Source organism: Gobio gobio (assembly GCF_949357685.1).
Source record: "Gobio gobio genome assembly, chromosome: 15".
Taxonomy (NCBI): Eukaryota; Metazoa; Chordata; class Actinopteri; order Cypriniformes; family Gobionidae; genus Gobio; species Gobio gobio.
In genome coordinates this window covers 9263519-9283867 of record NC_137108.1, presented here as the reverse complement: position 1 = coordinate 9283867, position 20349 = coordinate 9263519, and the positions used below count along the sequence as shown (strand labels likewise).

General features: G+C 39.1%; 1 protein-coding gene across 2 annotated transcripts; it reads left to right on the top strand.

Moving 5' to 3' along the window:
* The first annotated feature begins 435 nt into the window (after window positions 1-435).
* LOC307139114 (uncharacterized protein) lies at window positions 436-19883 on the top strand. Of its 2 annotated transcripts, XM_079837958.1 has the most exons (3): window positions 436-503; window positions 5047-5227; window positions 16317-19883. In XM_079837958.1, exons 2-3 carry the CDS (start codon window positions 5143-5145, stop codon window positions 17507-17509), a joined length of 1278 nt encoding a protein of 425 aa, XP_079694084.1. In that variant the 5' UTR covers window positions 436-503; window positions 5047-5142; the 3' UTR covers window positions 17510-19883. The 2 variants fall into 2 exon arrangements, with proteins under 2 accessions (XP_079694084.1, XP_079694085.1); XM_079837959.1 differs by lacking the exon at window positions 5047-5227 and having other exon boundaries at window positions 16317-17719.
* Window positions 19884-20349: the final 466 nt, after the last annotated feature.

Sequence of the window (20349 nt, the reverse complement as noted above, 5' to 3'; positions counted from 1 at the left end):
TGTGTTAAAAACCAAGGTGACTTCCAGAAAGTTCCAGATTTTTAGAATGCCGACTAATGTTAAAACAATGTAAAAAAATAAAAAAATTAAAAAAAACAGTTTCTGCACTGTGGTGAAAATACGTATTAAATACATTGGATGAAAACATTATCGTTAGCTGGGAACATAACTACTGTACCTGTAGATGTGAGTCTAAATGGAAAAAAGAGTAATTAATTAAGACAAAAATGTGAATGCATTGTTATATTGCTTTCATTTGTATTTTTTAAACTCTCAATTAAATTACCATTGTTTAGTTAAATGTATTTTTACCAATATATTCAACTCTGAATTTTGTGTATTTTTTCTTATTTTTATTAATGTATGTTTCTATGTAAATTTCCATGCACTTTTGTGATTTTAGATACAACAGCGTGTGAACAGGACTTTTATTTTGGTGCGGTGATTTGACGTCATAAGGCCACGCCGCGCTCCTGCATCTGTTGTGACTCGGCTGGTGAAAGGTTTGTGTTTTAAGCGTTTAAAGTGTTTAAAGCGGAGCAAATGAACGATGTATGATTAAATGTAACACTGCGTTGCTTTATCTAACAATGATCAGCGGTGTGTGACTAAAGTAACATAATAAACTCATTATTAACAAAAGGAGCGTCTCATTTCGCTCTTTATCGTGGATCAGTTCAAACGTGAATTCAGTCTCTAGCGAGTGCCGAGAGAACCGGAGCTTTCGATTCTCCGAGTCAATTGAACCGATTGATTCACAACAAACGATTCAGTGATTCGAAGCGCTATATTTCTATTTCTAGCTCGATTTCTACAAATCATTAAATGGCTAAACTGACTAATATATCAAGGATCTGTATAATTTGCATTCATTTATTAATCTGTAGTGTTAATTTTGAGTGTTTTTGTCTAATCAGGTCATTTAGATCCATTAACTATTGCTTTGACTGATGAAAAGATATATAATTTGGCAGAAATAGAATTCATGACAACAGGGCCGGCTCTAGCTCTTTGGTTGCCCAAGGCGAGATTGAGTTTTGCGCCCCCCCCCCCCCCCTTAATTGTTAAGCCCACCAGCAACTATAGTTGCCAGTGTATAGTTGTCATTTTCCTTCTGTAAGTATTTTTCTAGATATTATCCATGTTTTATATCTTAATGACACACAAGCAGACAACCAAATAAAGGATTTCAAGAAAAAAAAAAAGTATTAATTTCCTTCCTGTCACATGAGACTGCCCACTTCCTACCCCTACTTCCAGGGAGCACAACGAAGGCAAACCCTCCCAATGAAAGGATATTTTCATGTTACTAATAAGTATTTTTAGTTGACATATATCAACATAATCATGAAGGTCTCTAGAATCATCCAAACATAACAAATCTTACAACAGATCTATAGTTTTTAGTATACTTAGTCAAACATAATAAATTTGATCATGAATACAGATTGATCTGTTGAAAGCAGTTATTTTGAGTTAGATGCTAAATGTTCTCCTCTTATACATATTTGACATTGAAGGGGTGCATAGGCTACAACATATTTGCCCACCGGCAACTATAGTTGCCACAGATTCAAATACGATTTTAAAGAAAAAATACAAAAACCTGGGGAAAATAAATGCAGAACATGCCATTCAGAAAAAAAATGGGCACAAATGGGTTAAGTATTTATAAAAACTATACAAACAAAAATGCTCCTATAGTTACTCCAAGACTTAAAAAGCTAATTATGACTTAAATGATACACTCTAATAAATTGCACATACAAAAATGTTACAAAGAACGTTGGAGGATATTTAACAAATTATGACTCAAACTATGGATGAACAAACAAAAAGGCTTTTATGGTCACTCCAACACTTAATCAAGAAAGTTAAGACTTGAAGGATCAACTGCAATAAATTGTTCATACACAAATGCTAGAAAGAATGTTCAAGGATATTTACCAAATATTAACTCCATAAACTGTGCAAAAACACTCTTAAGCACCTGTAAAGACACTTAAGCAAATTATGACCCACAAACTGGATTAACTATACCCTCTACAAACAAAAGTGCTATTATGGATACACTGTACTTACCACTACAAAATTAAAATATATAAGTTCTTGTAGCTCTATCCCTATCTTAAATAATAAAAGATGAACAGTTGTTTCTGGCATTTCTATTCACCTTCAAAATTGACGCAGCATTAAAATTTGGCTCGTCTGGATTTCCTTATTGTCAGTGAAATGCGTAGTAATATGTAGATAACTAGCTAGCTAGTGATAGCTTAGTGACAGCAATGAAACGTCCAATGCCGTCCAATATTAGTTGATAATATCGATAATACGAAGTAAATTTATTTCGTTTGACACCTTTATGGCTGAGATGAGAAGACTTACCTCTATACTGGGCTTTCTTGTGATCGTCTGCCTTTCTCTTTTTCCGTCCCTGTGCACTCGAGGGTTTAGACCGCTTCATTTTTGAAGAACGCGCCAGTGATGAGCACATGCCTGACCAACCGCCTGAACGCCTGTGCTAGACAATACTCACTATCAATTCAATCTAATAATCAGGTTAAGTAATTAAACGTGCGGCTGAGGGGACGCCCAAGGATGATCATGTTTAATAAACAGTATGTTTTATTTCGCTTGTGTTATTCTATGCTTAATGGGAAGCAAGTTTAAGGGCGCCACAAGAGGGCGCCTGGCTGCGCCCCCAACACATTTGTCGCCCTAGGCAACCGCCTAGCTCGCCTATAGCAAACGCCGGCCCTGCATGACAATACAATATACAAGATATAGGTCAGTAATACTCAAAAGCTGACCATCAGAATTCAGAAGAATAAAATTGATAACTACTGAGTTGTTTAAAATAAATTGTTAGGGAAAATATTCCACAAAGCAATTATTTTGAATAATTAAAAACCTACAAACATTTGTTTTTAGATAAACTTGATTTAATTAATGATAAATGCAGTGACCAATCGATTAGATCTCTTATTGTGTATATCTCTTCTCCTCCATCTAAACTATTTTGGGTTAATATGTTTCCCTCATTTGAGTGGGAAGGTATTTGGGGATTTCTTCGTGGATATTGTGTAACAAATAAAATCAAATAATTGTCATTTAACACTGAAAAAGAAAAAAAAATATTATTGATTTGTTTATGTTATTAGGGGGAAAAAAAATATATGAATCAAACTAGGTTGATTATAGGGATGTGCAACAGTGGTCGAGTAATCGAGTACTCGAACGTGACAGCGATCATCGATCATGAGAACGATGATCGCCCTGAAAAAAAATATATTTGTCTCTTTTTTTATTGGTTATTGCGTCGTTTTGCGCGGTACCGGAGGTCTGATTGGTTGGCGTTATACAGCACGCCTCATGACCGCGGCGAAATAAAGTGAAGAGGCGTGCACTGCAGTGATGTCTGGAATCACTGATCATTAAATGGTTAGTGCAAGATGTGCAGCGCCAATCTGTCATAGCATTATAATGAGAACACCGTGGAAAATGCTGCTAAATGATCTGTGCTTAGTTCCCCGTTTATCAGCTTATCCTCAGAGAAACTAGCGAGAACACTCAGACTAGAGTGTGAAGTTCATGTGCGCATTCGCGTCCTTTTCTGCAGATGCAGAAGATTACCTTTATGTTGTTTATCTGATTAATCTAATATAAAACGCGTTTGGTTGAGCTTAATAAGATAGAAAAGCGCTGCCGTTATACCGGCTGTTCATTCTCTTCAGTTTCAGCTCAAATGCATTAATGCTCGAGCTCGACATGGTTTAGAGACAGATATTCTTTTCAGATAGGCTATTTCTTTCTCAGAATCATTGATATTAGTAATGCAGCAGTGCTATACTGTTCTCATATTTTTTAACAGTAGACCTAGTTTATTTAAAGTTGTTTTTCGTTATGAGTTTGAAAACGCGCAGTGATGTCTGTAAACGCTTCGATCATGAATAATACAATTAAGTGCATGATGTGCAGAATCAATCTGTCAAAGCATTATAATGAGAACAGGATTTTAATAAAATGTTGTTTCTGTGTGCTTTCGCTGTCCGTGTATCAGCGTTGTTAAGGGAAGAGCGCATTCAAAATGTTCCGTTTCAAACCCTTCGCCTGTAAAATCTAGCACGCTGAAGTTCACGTGCGCATTCACGTCCTTTTGTGTTGATATATGTCGTAAGGTTCATAATAATCTTCATATTAACATTGAAATAGGGTGCGTTTGGTTGAGTTTATTAACCAGCTAGCAAGCTCTGCAGGGTGGTGTTATTTCACTGTTTCAGCTCAAAGGCAATGCTCGATATTACTGACTTGGTTATTTGAGTCCTTTTATAAAGATGTTTCTTTTTCAAAGACATTTATGCATCATAATCAAGCAGTTATTTTTTGTTTTATATGTTCATGTTTTCATATACCTGTTTTCATGTCACGTTTGTATTTGTCAACAACCATTTTCATAACAGTTTTCATTATCTCAATAACGGACATGCCCCGCCCCCTGCACATGCCCCGCCCCCAATTACTCGAGTACTCGTTTTTGAGACCTATCGATGATCGAAACGAGAAATTGACAAAAATGCCCATCCCTAGTTGATTAACTCAACCCAATTTTGCTAATTTTCAAACAGCCATTCAAGTTTATTTACACTCCGTAAAGTAAAACAAAAATCAAAATCTCTGCTAAATGACTTCAACATGTTTCTGATGCCCTTTAATTGTAAGTTACATTTTTATTTATTTATTTAAATTATTTCAATGTATACTTACAAAATGTGAAAATGTCAAGACCTTTCTCTTGTATGGTGTTCATCTTATCAACAATCGCTCCAGCGGCCTTGCTCAGCTCCACAACACTCGGTCCTTTTCTGCTTCATACTACAGTAACGTTAATAATCCTAAAGTCCTATCTGTGAGGTGAAGACCACATGTCCCAAGATTCTGCGCTCAAACTTGGCGTCACCCAACTACACCTTTGTTTTGAATAGGCGACCTCTAGCAGATGGAAAAGTCACATAGTGCACCAATAACTCTCTCTCTCTCTCACACCAGTGACTGAACTACCGAACTAGAGCTGATTGAGACAGGAAAAACACACAGAAAAACTCCTGGTGAAGCGATTGGGATTCACGTGACACTATTATAAAGATGGCGTTTATTAAAGAGGAGATTGAAGACATAAAGATCGAAGAAACATTCAGAGTGAAACATGAAGAAACGGAGGAACAAACAGGTTGGTTTCATTCTCAAAGCTGAACTCAGTCATTTGATCCTTATTAAAATCTCCAGCTCTATAGAAATGAAGGATATTTTTGAAGAATGTCTTATCTCAGTGGCCTGTGGCTCATGTTTATCATCTTTTTTCCAAGCACTCTCTACTAATTCCAAACCACATGAATCATCTTAATAACTACTATTAACTTTGTATTTCATAATTTATAACTGATGTAATTGAAGATGTTTTATTTTTTAAAGTAGCTTCCTTCCACTTAAGATGAGTTTTAAGCACTTTTTATTTTGCTATATCTCTTTACATACATATTATTTTCTGCTTAAAAACTATAAATTTGTTATTTTACTAACCCAACTAATGACTCATCCGGCCTTTCCAATAGGAAATTATAAGGGAAATGAGGGTAAATCCTGAGTTTCGGTCTGAGTGTTGTTCCCGTTCTCTTGTTCTGATTTGTTGTTCTTCTGTGTTTTAATAAATGTGTTATCAGAATCACCTTCATTCTTTCATTTGATTTGACATCATCGCCCAGGCAAATTGTATTAACGAGACACACTTGAATATAAGGATTTTTCCATTTCCAGTTTTCATGAGCAATTATATATCACTTACATATGATTAAATACAAAATTAATAGTAGTTATTAGGGATGAAACGGTATGAAAATGTAATATCACGATTATAGTGACCCAAATTATCACGATTATCAATATTATCACGGTTTTTTTTTTAATTAGATGAAAATTTTCAAAAAGAACTGATACACACACTGAAAACATTTCAACAAGTTTTATATATGAAAATCAACAAACAACAAATACAATTAGCAGCTATATGCACTTTTTAAAGCATAAACATTAAATTAACATTAACATGGAGCCCTGAGAGTGAGAGGTATAAGTTTTCCTAGTGCAGGTTTTAATGAACAGTACCTTAAATAAGAACATCAAATGCACACGTAAAACAACACAAGTAAAGCAATGTGCATGTAATATCAATACAACCATATGTAAACAAATCAAATGAACAGCAATGATTGTATGTCCGTTCTCTTCTTCTAAAGAAAAAAAGTGCAGCTGACCTAACATCCTGTATTATATATGCATCTTTGTTCACTTCAGATTAAAATGCAAAAATGTCAGCATATTTACTTTGTCTGGTTTAAGTAGTGCTCTTTGAGGAGAGACAATATGCCCGCTGGCACTGAACACTCTCTCTGATGGCACGCTGGTTGCTGGGATGCACAGAAGCTTCCTGGCAACCCTGGCAAGGTGAGGCAGGTCTGATGCATGGCCCCTCCACCACACCAGTGGATCTTCTTCTGCTGGAATTGGGGGCAGAGACAGGTAAACTTTGATTTCTCCTTTCACACTTCTAGAGAGGTTGGAATCTGACCCTCTTCACCTCTTTGCTGCCTTGATGATGAAGTTATCTTTCTCAGCAACCCGGCTAGGCCTTTCCCCTCTGATGCGGCTGGTGAAGTGCTGGTGGAGATGCTGCTGCTGGTGGAGGTACTTTGCGGTTCTTCCCTGACTTCTGCAGCCAGCTTCACAGCTTCCTGGACACAGTCAGTTTCAATTTTTGAAGCCTCAGACTCCTCTAAAGAGCTCCTTTTGAAGCGAGGGTCAATGAAACAAGCCATGTTCATGACTCTCTTTGCCTTCTCGGTGTATCTATTTTTTATGTCGTCTCTCATTACCTTTTTCATTTCTTTGGTCAGGGATGTATCCGTGTCCTTTTCCACCAGAACATCAGAATTGATGTGGTCCAGGACAGGCTTGATTGCTGATAGTGTAACTCGTGTTTCTGAGGCAAGTGCATCTGTTAACTTGCTCAGAGGTTCGAGGAGCTGGCACAGTTGCTCCATAACCGTTATATCGGTATCCTTGGGCATTAGATGCCATGTTCCTCTTTCTCCAGCCGGTGTTGCACAGACTGGTTGCTGTTGACTAAGGAAACGCTCTACCATCTTGTGTGTAGATCCCCATCGAGTCACCACATCGTGAATCAGAGCCTTCTGTGGCATGTTGAGGGCAGCTTGTTTTTCCCTCAATTCTCGCCTTCTCTTCCAGCTCCGTGAGAAGCCCTGGACCAGATGACGGCAGGCCCTGACTGCTGTTTCAACTCTTGTAATTTTCAAAGCCTTTGAGATGGCCAAGTTCAAATTATGGCCAAAGCACCCAAGCCACACTTCTGAGAACTCTTCAAAAGCCTTTATCATGTTTGTTGCGTTGTCTGTGGTTATGCAGACCAGGTCTTTTTTGTTGATCCCCCATTCTTCCAGCATGTTCTCAAAAAACTCGCCAATGTTTTGAGCTGAGTGATCTTCTGGGAAGAACTGAGTTTCGAGGCAGTTAGATTCCAACTGCCAGTCTGGGGTGAGGTAATGGATAGTGACGCTTATGTAGGGTTGACCACCACCGCTTTCACTAGTCCAGAGGTCAGTAGTTGCAGCAAACCATGTTCCTTGAGCTAATTTTTTTACAACAGCAGCTTTGACCTGGTTGTACAGGTTTGGTATTTCAGTTTTGGAAAAATAAATTCGTGACGGCACTTTGTAGTGTGGTACAGCAACTTTCATCAGCCTCAGAAAACCAGGCCTCTCAACAATTTGAAATGGCAGCATGTCCTTTGCGATGAAATATGAAATGGCTGCAGTGAGGTCTTGTGCATTTTTTGATGTGGGTGCATAAGCAGTCTGCCTTTTAAATGCTTGTTCAAGTGTTTGTGTAGATGAGGAGGGAGTTGAGGGACCAGAAGCATCACTGGGTTTTCCTGCTGCACGCCCACTCTGTAAACAAAGGAATAGAAAATGTATTATTATCATTATTATTATTATATGAATAATAATATTCACTCACTTGCAATGCATGCGTGTATATCCAAATAATATCCTTATTATTATCAATAATATTAACAATAATAAATCACTCACACACTTCTCACACCAGCACACACACACACACACACACACACACACACACACACACACACACACACACACACACACACACACACACACACACACACACACACACACACACACACACACACAGGGCTAAACTAAACTACTGGAATTCTTGATTCTGTCCTGTCCTGTGTCCTTATAATGACTGTTGTCAATAGCAACGCATTATAACAGTGCACATACATGATCACCACGGATACGATCTCTGCTTTCATTCAAATGTGCATGTCTTGTGTCTCAGTTTTTGAATGTATTGAAAATGAAATCAGACTAATTTAATATTAATACTGCTATAATATTGTTGTAGTGTAACTACACTGTACATAATGGACTTCTAAACCGGTAAGATTTAAAAACATTAATCACAATTCAATATTTCATGTCCCTGAAATTATTTCTGTGGTAAAAATTATAAATAAAAATCTGTGTTATAAGTTTACTATGAATGAATACAATACATCATTCCTTAAATGTCACCCTTAATAGTTTGAACATGTTCGTTTGTCTTGGCTCAAAGCCACTTACATTAACGTTAATGTAAACTTTTCTTCGCGGAAGCTTTGCATTAATTACAAGTTTATAATAGATAATGAAATATTTCATCTCTAATCAATATTTTGTGTCCAATTATTTTGCCCAAGTTAGTTTTGGTATTTAGGTAAAATTTAACTTACCTTGCATTCGCTATATAACAGTGGGTGGTTGTCACGGAGATGACTCAGCAGATTTGACGTGTTTCCCCCTTTTGCAGCGACTTTTTTCTTGCAAGATCTGCAGACTGGGTGCCCATCCTCGATTAAATTGCCCTCAGGACTCTTGTAATAGCCAAAATACGACCACACCTCAGATTTTGTCCTCTTGGATGGCTGAAAAATCTCCCGACCGCTGTCACTGCCTTGCGCCATGTTTTCTCATGCAAAACAACATTGCATGCGCGCTGCATGCGGGCGCCTGCTCGCGCCTGCGTCAAACTGATTCTGACTGGACAGGATTTACCGCGCGTTTTCAAAATCACGATAATCAAACACGGTTTTAATGATAATTAAATTTTAAACGATATTACTAATCGTCAGGACATTTTATCGTGGTTAACCGCGACACCGGTAATCGTTTCATCCCTAGTAGTTATTAGATTAAAGCAGCACTAGGTAACTTTTCAACCTTTATAATATATTTTCAAACCTCTTGTGATGATACATCGACTTACAATAGGTTGAATGACACGTCTGCCATAGCCTGACGGGGTCTGTATCGTTTTTAATCGTACTTTTAAACTTCGGGTTTCGGGTAGTAACCCGAGAAATAAAAGAACTACAAAATTCGACTGCTTTACGGCATATACGTCACTTCCACCACCACCCCCACTTCCTTAAATTCGGACGTGCGAGCCCAACTATCATTTGTTTGCCGAATGTTATAGTCATAGCCGAAGCAGCACAGAAAAATAAGAAAGCAAAGGTTTTGTCGGAGGAAAGCAAAAAGAGGAAACGAGAAAGTGATCGGATTAAAGGCAGGACGAGGATCAACATTGGGCCAGCGTTTGCTCGTGGGCATGAGCTGAAGGAGGAGGGGCTACATTCTTGCAAGTAAATACATAAGACGTACAAAATCATATTTTAGGATACCTAACATGTTTGTGATATTGGTTTATTTGTCTTGCCTCAAGCTATAATGCAAATTGATTCTTCAAATTTGCAGATTTAGCTATGGTAGCTTGATATTATAATATTGACGATATATGGTTATTACCTACCACTCAAACATTGAATTGAAGTATCATATAGATTCTGTAAAACGGGAACCAATAGACTAGGCTACTATAATGACGCTGGCTTGTAAACGTGAGCATCGCGATCATTTGGCGTTAGAAAAAAAATAAAACCCATGAAATTATATTCATATGACATGCTGAAACATATGCCACTGTACCTGGGATGAAGACATTTCACACGCGACGCAAGCAGAACACCTGCATGTGAACTCCTGCAGTGTTCAGGGCTATCATGGTTGTCATGTCAATAAATGCACGTGCGATGCATCCCCTGACAGAGTTTACGACACTAGTAGAGGACAATACTGTTTCCCAACTGTAGGGGGACCCCAAGAGCAAAACCTACCTAGTGCTGCTTTAATGTGGTTTGGAATTGGTAAAATGTGCCTTGAAAAAAATATGATAAAAAAAAATGGAGCATAATGTGCAGCATAATTCTGCATGCAGTGTGTGTGTGTGTGTGTGTGTGTGTGTGTGTGTGTGTGTGTGTGTGTGTGTGTGTGTGTGTGTGTGTGTGTGTGTGAGTACAGACAGAGCAACAACAACAAGTTTGTTTTCATTTTGGACGAGTCAAGCTACGATATCAAACAGGACCACATGGAGATGCCAAAAAACTCCTAAATCAACCGCTTCGACTGCATAAACCTACGATTACTAAACACAACAACGTACACATCAACAACATACAAATCAAACATGAGTTTGTGTGGGAACACCTGTCTGTACATGAATGCAGTGTGCGATCAGTGATTTATTAAGAAATATTTAGAAAATATAAACAGCATTACTGTCGGTCACTGAAACCCTACGGATAGCTAAAGCTGATTTCAAATCATCAGTCCTCATCCTCCTTGATCTATCTGCTGCCTTTGACACTGTCAATCATCAGATTCTTCTTTCCACACTCTCATCACTGGGCATCATAGGGACTCCGCTCCATTGGTTTGAGTCTTATCTCACAGGTAGGTCTTTCAAGCTTGCCTGGAGAGGAGAGGAATCCAAAGCACATCAACTGACCACTGGGGTGCCTCAGGGCTCAGTGCTTGGACCTCTCCTCTTCTCCATCTACACTACTTCATTGGGACCCATCATACAGGCACATGGCTTCTCATACCACTGCTATGCTGATGACACACAGCTCTACCTCTCATTCCAACCAGATGATCCCACAGTAGCTGCACGAATCTCAAGCTGTCTAGCGGACATCTCGGCATAGATGAAAGAACATCACCTGCAGCAGAGTTTATCGTCTTCCCTGCCTGTTCCACTATACAACACAACTTCACGACTTGTCCTTTAAAGGGATAGTTCACCCAAAAATGAAAATTCTGTCATCATTTACTCACCCCAAACCTGTATGAGTTTCTTTGTTCTGCTGAACACAAAAGAAGATATTTTGAAGAATGTTTGTTCGCTCATGCAGGTTTGCGCTCCACAACATCAGGAAGATCAGACCATTCTTAACAGAGGACGCAACACAGCTTCTCGTCCAGGCCCTGGTTATTTCTAGGCTTGACTTGCTACTGCTACCAGGGACGGACTGGGGCTAAAAAACAGCCCTGGACTTTCTCCCAAATAGGCCCATCATCCGGCCATTCGCCCTTAGCCGTGCGCAACAGACATTAGCCAGGATGTACTATGCCACAATACTGTCAGACTATCAGACAAGGTATTCACAACAAGTAACATCTCAAAACCAATGATGATAATAAACTTTGATTTATATTAAGGCTGTGAAATGATGAAAATGGCTAGGCCCTATTAATTTTGTCTGTGAAGCTTTCACAAACAACCACCACATTGTGCCAATTCCAAAGACAAGGAAAAACTGCACTCTGATGGAAGACAGACAGAAAGTGCAAGCTAGGATTTTTTGGTTAAACAAAAATGTAGTCAATTATCTATCCCCCTTCCTTGTATGTTAGCACGTTTAGAGTGGTAGCAATGCATGCCTGATGATTTCCCGTTTAATTCAATACCTTTGGTGAGTGAGTGAGAGATTTTGGTTAGATGACAGTAGGTTACAGCTTGACAAGAGTTCATTTTGACAAAAGCACAATGTTTTGTTTTATTGTGAGTGTACACAAATATAAGCAAACACTTTGCAGTTTGAATGATGTCCTGTATGAACAAAATGACGGAGTATGTATTGTTTTTATGTTTCCACTGTTCGATCGCGGCATCGCGCCCGCACCTCTCACACACACACACACACACACACACACACACACACACACACACACACACACACACACACACACACACACACACACACACACACACATTAATTTAGCTAGCTGACTATGCAATTCACTAAGATAGGGATAAGGCAGCCTATTATAATGTGTCCTGCTACTACTGGCACTTACCAGGACCTCTTGCTGGTGTGAAGTTAACTCTGTCTGTCCCTCCTCATCATGACCAGGCTGTGGAAGCTCAGGCTCAGCTTCCACTTGCTGGTCCTCTACAGTCTCAGTGTGGCTAAGCGATGTAGTGTGCTGGCAGTTGGCCAGTAGTCTCGAGAGACTTGGAAACTTTTTCCAATCCACTTTTCTCCTTACGTTTTCTGCTAGCCATAGACTTTTTTTTTTTTTTGCCGACGGCCGGGCGACGGCCCTCAGTTGGACGGCCGTTCTGGAATTTTCCAGAACGCACAGATTACCAATCCGCCCCTGACCACCACGTGCTCAGCTCGGCTTGTGGTACCATCACAGAGATGCATGAAATCCCTTTCCAGAACATTTTCATTCAACGTTCCCGGCTGGTGGAACGATCTTCCCACCGCCATCTGAAACACAGAATCATTGACAACATTCAAAAGACAACTAAAAACTCATCTTTTCCATGAGCACTTAAAAAAAATCCTCTTTCTTCCCCTTTTCCCTCCCTACTCTAGCCTGTGCTACACTGAGCAATGTACACAGACTTAGTATTTCAGGCACTTTTTGCATTTACCCGACTCTTCATGACGGATCGCTTCCTGTACTCCCCAGTTGTAAGTCGCTTTGGATAAAAGCGTCTGCTAAATGCATAAATGTAAATGTAATATACATTTGATTAATCTCTCATCATCTCTAAGAGAATATGCAGCGTTAATGCAGCATCAGATTGCCATAAACTCGGTTAGTTTTTACTTTCAGTTTCTGTAGTGGATAATTGACCGGTGTTTGAGACTTCTTTACATTTAGTAATTTAGCAGACGCTTTTATCTAGAGATGCTCCGATCAGCATTTTAGAGGCCGATCACCGATTACCGATCACCAAGATCATGATCTGCCGATTGTCGATCACAGAATGGCAGGGGAATGGCAATCTTTTATCTATAATCTTGCAGAGTTTGCACCATTTGTAGAAATGAAACTAACTCTAAATTAACTGAGTCAAGATCTTGAAGAACCACCAAGTGTTTATTTTAGAAAAACTTAAGGCTACTGTAGGCCATCTTTCCCAAATAAATGTATATAATTATCTCACCTAAATATTTGATCATGCAGTGCATTTTTGTTTTTAAAAAAAAAAATTCAGGTAGGTCTAACATTAGTATTGAGGTAAGAAATACTAAAGACATTTAGTAGAAAGACATTAATATAGAAATATGAATTGTACCTCACCTTCAGCATTATAATTATTTTACCCGCGCTGGAAAGAGAATGAGACGGTGTCGCTGCATATCATGCCCTAGCTCTCACGGCAGGTTCGGGTTTTATGTGTCGTCAGCTGCGATCGGTTCATGAGATCGGCCTTTTTGGAGACCGCCGATCAATCATCCCAAAGCGATTATCGACCGATCGAGATCGGTTGCCGATCAATCGGAGCACCCCTACTTTTATTCAAAGTGACTTACAAATGAGAGCAATAGAAGCAACTAAAACAGTCAAGGGCAACAATATGCAAGTGCTGTAACACGTCTCAGTTAATCTAGCACAGAACACATAGGACAACTTTTTATTTTATATTAATAGACAAACAGAAAATAAATAGAGTGATAAGTGCTATTCTTGATTGGTCAGGTGCTGCTGGAAAAGATGTGTCTTTAGATGTTTTTTTTGAAAATGGCTACAGACTCGGCTGCGCGAATTGAGATAGGCAGGTCATTCCACCAGGTGGGAACGGTCCAGGAAAAGGTCAGTGAGAGTGATTTCATTCCTCTTTGATAGTGATATTGCGTGTGATATTGCGGTGAATACAGTTCACTTGAAGGAGTGAATGAAAACGAGTGCGTGAAGTCAGTTGTGTGTACATCGGCTGTACACTTGTTATTGTGGTGCAATGTGGGATTGAATGAATGCACTTGATAATGTCCACTATGCTTTTGGACACCACTACAAATGGCTGTCCCCTCAAATAAGGCCTTATTTGAGGGTATAGGGGGCGATTTCGGATTCAGCCTATAACTGCGTAGCGTCTAACACTGGCAGGGTTTGCAGCTTTTCGATGATGTTCATGTCACGTGATTACGTCACTTCATAACGTTCCCATGGCAATAGGGGGAAATGGATGCTCTTGTGTGAAGTAAACGCAAAATTTTTCAACTTTCTGCTAAGATATATGTGACTTTTTTGCAACGAAAATGCGGGGATTATGAAATCGGCAATTTATGCGGCAAAAGTGCGGCGTATTTGAAAAGATGCGGCCTCCGCATAAATATGCAGGTTTTGGCTGATTATGCATTTAATTCTGCGATCGCATAATCACATTTTTTTGGAGGGACTGCATAATGTTGCCTACTCTTAATTAAAAATAAATTAAATTAAAAATACACTGCTTTAGGGATGCTCATTTCAGTTAACCGACAACCGCTGCTCATTATCCGATTATTAATAGTTAACTGATAAGATTATAATATTTAATTGGAATTAAATAAAAATACAATTGACGAGTGTCTGTGACCCGTTAAAAAGGTTTATTTTACAGTGCAAACAGCAGCATACAAATCAGCTAAAATATAAATAAAAAGAATAAAATAAATAGGCCTACACTAAAAATAATTACCAAATTAAGATGACAAAACGAAAATACACTGAATCGCTTTGAAGAACCGGAATGTTTTTTTTTTTGCCAAATAAAAATAGCAGGCCTACCTCAATCCACACCTTGTATGTTTTTTTTTATTAAATTTTGTTTATGTAAGATGTCTAAGTGATGTGGGTTAGACTGGAGCACAGTCTGTTGACAGTTAAACCCGTGGCAGAAAACACCCTCTCAAGCCTTATTTATACTTTCGTCTGTCTCCGCAGTGCGAGCGCCTTTGTGTTGTTCTGTGAAACAAAGAGGGCGACTCGGGGTAATTGTTCTGTAAACCATCAGGAAAAAGCGCCGAGAAGAACATACGTGACCATGTTTACTTTAGTAAACTTGACCAAAACCACATTACGAAAAGCATTAAACAAGGCTCCAGATGGCACAGATGGCCTGGAAATACAGAGATAACTCCTCGCTAGAGTGGACAGCGCATTTCATTTGCTTTCCACCAGTCAGGAGCTTGTACTACTGCTGTATCTTAGTACCGCATAGCATAATTTTCAAGTAACTTCATCGCCCTTTCTGTCTAAATGGCCCCACACAGTAAGCTTCTTCTTTCCCATTGCTTCATTTTGCAAAATATGTCTGGTTAGAACAAACAAACAATAAGCGTTAAAAAAAACTTTTAAACCGTTTAACTGATTGTATTAATCGGTCAAAGTTCTTACTTTCTTACAGTTAAACGGTCAATATGAGCATCCCTACACTGCTGTGGACGTTGTGTACTTCATTCATGTGTTTACTGTGATAATGGACTGAGGATGGGAGTAGGATTCGGTATTCGGTTTCGGATTCAGCAGAATCTTAACCAGTGGATTTATTTATTTTATTGTCATCTCATAAATGGATCTGCATTAAATTAATTAGCACCAAACAAACAATATAATCCTTATTCAGTGAATAAAGATGACTTATTAAATGAAAAGGTTGAAAAAATGATTGCACAACCACCAAATAGGTGGCGATGTCAGGTGCACTAAGTAGGTTATGTAAATCGCCATTAAACAAAAAAAGAAAGAATTAGAATGGCATGCCTTTTCTTACTGTCTGTTTCCATGGTGAATCATAGATTCTTTATCGAGAAGATGTGTGGCGCTGCAGGCATCAGAGCGAATGTCTTCACTTGGGGGTAAAAAGGTGTTCCTCAGCTATTTCGAAGGACATTGTTATGGATGTCCACCAAATAACCTTCTAGGCCTTCTGCACTCTGTCCACCTTTTCTCCCCAGTATGACACCCTTGGGAATAGGATCTAATTGTATGTTGGTTTTGATCATTTACATGTCTAAATGTTTTGTTGTCTGTTGCTTTTTTTTCTTTTCACCTTAGACCTGACGGTGCTGAAAAAGGAGAGTGAAATACTGAATGAAATGGAAGAGAAAGATCAACATAAGAATTATGAATTCATAACAAGAGAAAAAACTTTTCGTTGCTCACAGACTGAAAAGACACGGTCACAAAAAAGGGCTAAAAAGAAGGGAAAAGTAAGCCTGAAAAGACACATGAGAGTTCACACTGGAGAGAAACCTTATACCTGCCAACAGTGTGGAAAGAGTTTCACTAAAAAACAACACTTTGTTGAACACACAAGGATTCACACTAGAGAGAAGCCTTACATCTGCCAACAATGTGGAAAAAGTTTCAACCGAAAAGGAAACCTTAACAGGCACATGAGAGTTCACATTGGAGAGAAGCCTTACACTTGCAGACGGTGTGGAAAGAGTTTCGAACAACATGAAAACCTTAAAGTCCACATGAGAATTCACTCTGGAGAGAAACCTTTTAAATGCCTACAGTATAGAAAGACTATTGCTGAAAAAGGAAGCCTTAACCGGCACATGAGAATTCAGACTGGAGAGAAACCTTACACCTGCACTGACTGTGGAAAGAGTTTCACTACAAAACAACACTTTGTAGACCACATAAGAATTCACACTGGGGAGAAGCCTTACACCTGCAAACAGTGTGGGAAAAGTTTCAACCGAAAAGGAAACCTTAACAGGCACATGAGAGTTCACACTGGAGAGAAGCCTTACACCTGCCGACAGTGTGGAAAGAGTTTCAACCGAAAAGGAAGCTTTAACATACACATGAGAGTTCACACTGGAGAGAAGCCTTACGTGTGCCTTCAGTGTGGAAAGAGTTTCAAGCAACATGGACACCTTAAAGTCCACGAAATAATTCACTCTGGAGAAAAGCCTTACACCTGCCAACAGTGTGGAAAGGGTTTCGATGATCATGAAACCTTTCAAGTCCACATGAGACTTCATTCTGGGAAGCAACTCTACACATGCCCTCAGTGTGGAAAGAGTTTCACTAAAAAACATCACTTTTTAGACCACATAAGAGTTCACACTGGAGAGAAGCCGTTCACCTGCCCACAATGTGGACAAAGTTTCAACCGAAAAGGAAACCTTAAAAGGCACATGAGAGTTCACACTGGAGAGAAGCCGTTTACATGTGTTGGGAAAAGTATTAAGTGTAAAATAGCCCTGAAGTACCACATGAGTATTCACACATGAGAGAACTGGTTTTATATGTCATCAGTGTGGAATGAATTTCACAGACAGGAAACGCCTCATGTTTGAGAGACTGTATAAATGTGCTGTTTATTGTTATGGTACTAAATGTCCAGTGTCCTGTCCAGTGACTTTGAGAGGAGTAAAGAAGCCAGAATCAAGAATCAGATTTCAGTGTATTGATTATTAAAATTAACGAAAGAAGTTTCACCAACAAAGGGAATTTTTTTTATCAGACTGGAAAAATGTGTTTTTTATTTAACGATTTAGAACACAAGCATTGATGTTTTACCACCGTTTTATAATTAAAAGTGATACAGTGGTAATAATTAGTTTGTGTCAGGATTGCACAGTAATCATACAGAAATACACAACATACAGTTGTGTTCAAAATAATAGCAGTCCAACATCACTAACCAGATCAGTCACTGTTTTTGGTAGAAATTATATTTCTACATGGCAAATATTTTACTAGTAGGTGTAGTAGAGTAATAGAAAACCAACAGACCCAGCAGTCATGGCATGCATGCTGCTGATTTTGTGTAATTGAATCATTATTGGAAAAGTGTTCAAAAATATAGCAGTGTGGAGTTCAATTAGAGGTTATTTATTCTGTGAAAAAACTGGTGTCAAATAAGTGGCCCTTATTTAAGGACAAAGGCAGCAAATGTTGTCCAGTGCATTTCTCTCTGAAAATCTGAGTAAAATGGGTCGTTCCAGACATTATTCAGAAGAACAGCGTACTTTGATTACAAAGTTGATTAGAGAGGGGAAAACAAATATAGAAGTGCAGAAAATGATAGGCTGCTCAGCTAAAATGATATCAAATGCTTTAAAATGGCAACCAAAACCAGAAAGACATGGAAGAAAACAACCATTCGAAAAAGTCCCATTGTGGAAAGTCCCATTGTGGAAGAGCATTGCTATAAGGTGACTATATTGTATGGCAATAGGGAGCACTTCAAAGTCAATACCAAATCAAAACTAGTTAGCACAGTATTCGTAATAGAAAGGATTTAATTACAACATCTGGTTATGGTTATAGAAAATAGTTTCAAAATGGATGTATGAGATGATAAACTTATACCATTAATCGTACACAGCATGAATAAAATGTTACCTGCGTGATAGAGAGAGAGAGAGAGTGGGGGAGAGAGAAGAAGAGAGCAAAGAAGAGGAGCCCCAATGACCTCAAGAGCCAGTGAGTAAGAGAGCCAGAGAAAAAGCCACAGTTCCAATCTTCTTTTATCTATTCCTTGACCATGTGACTGAAACCAAATGTATTCTTTCAAACTGACAAATCAGACCAAACTCAAAGATAACATTCAAACTGACCAATCAGACCAAACTTCCCCCACTGTAAAGGTGTGGCACGCATGGGGCCTACAGGCCTCTCTATTGTCTTCCAGATGGCCCTTCTGATAAGCAAATGGGGGGTGACAACAGTAAAGCAAATTTCTTTGTTGGATTTCAAATAATCTTTGATTATTTTCAATCCCTTACCATGCAAGATCTCACCTCGTGGGGCATCAATGATCATGAGGAAGGTGAGGGATCAGCCCAGAACTACACGGCAGAACCTGGTCAATGACCTGAAGAGAGCTGGGACCACAGTCTCAAAGAAAACCATTAGTAAAACACTACGGCGTCATAGATTAAAATCCTGCAGCGCACGCAAGGTCCCCCTGCTCAAGCCAGCGCATGTCCAGGCCCGTCTGAATTTTGCCAATGACCATCTGGATGATCCAGAGGAGGAATGGGAGAAGGTCATGTTTTGGTCTAATCTCCACTTGCCGTGTTTGGAGGAAGAAGAAAGATGAGTACAACCCCAAGAACACCACCCCAACCGTAAAGCATGAGTTGGAAACATCATTCTTTGGGGATGCTTTCTGCAAAGGGGACAGGACGACTGCACCGTATTGAGGGGAGGATGGATGGGGCCATGTATTGTAAGATCTTGGCCAACAACCTCCTTTCCTCAGTAAGAGCATTGAAGATGAGTTGTGGCTGGGTCTTCCAGCAGGACAACGACCCGAAACACACAGCCAGGGCAACTAAGGAGTGGCTCCGTAAGAAGCATCTCAAGGTCCTGGAGTGGCCTAGCCAGTCTCCAGACCTGAACCCAATAGAAAATCTTTGGAGGGAGCTAAAAGTTCGTATTGCCCAGCAACAGCCCCGAAACCTGAAGGATCTGGAGAAGGTCCGTATGGAGGAGTGATCAAAATCCCTGCTGCAGTGTGTGCAAACCTGGTCAAGAACTACAGGAAACGTATGATCTCAGTAATTTCAAACAAGATTTCTTTACCAAATATTAAGTTCTGCTTTTCTAATGTATCAAATACTTATGTCATGCAATAAAGTGCAAATTAATTACTTCAAAATCATACAATGTGATTTTCTGGATTTTTGTTTTAGATTCCATCACTCACAGTTGAAGAGTACCTATGATAAAAATTACAGACTTCTACATGCTTTGCAAGTGGGTAAACCTGCAAAATCGGCAGTGTATCAAATACTTGTTCTCCCCACTGTAAATTCGCGGGTAAGGTGGGCAAAGGGATACAAAGAAACATTACAAAAATTGCAGGTTGATGAGAGATAAATCATTAATGTGTTGACTTTAATAAAGACGCGGAACTCATTTCATGGTAAAACGCATGAATGTGTGTCATTCTTTAACTTTAGTTTTCAGCTCATTTCAAGATCAGAGACTGCAAATATAATCTAGTCTGGCTATTTTTAAATTAAGACAACTGTGTGTTGAGCTTCAGGACGACGTTGAACATTTCAGTTTCATTTGCGGAAGTTCGCATGTCAGCTGAAGAGATACAAGCACTCGTAAC

Bases quoted from the DNA above. Each gene is read 5' to 3' on its own strand.
- LOC307139114 (XM_079837958.1), top strand. From the start codon at position 5,143: ATGGCGTTTATTAAAGAGGAGATTGAAGACATAAAGATCGAAGAAACA. The intron at 5,228-16,316 runs GTTGGTTTCATT...TTTTCACCTTAG, and splicing joins AGAAACGGAGGAACAAACAG to ACCTGACGGTGCTGAAAAAG.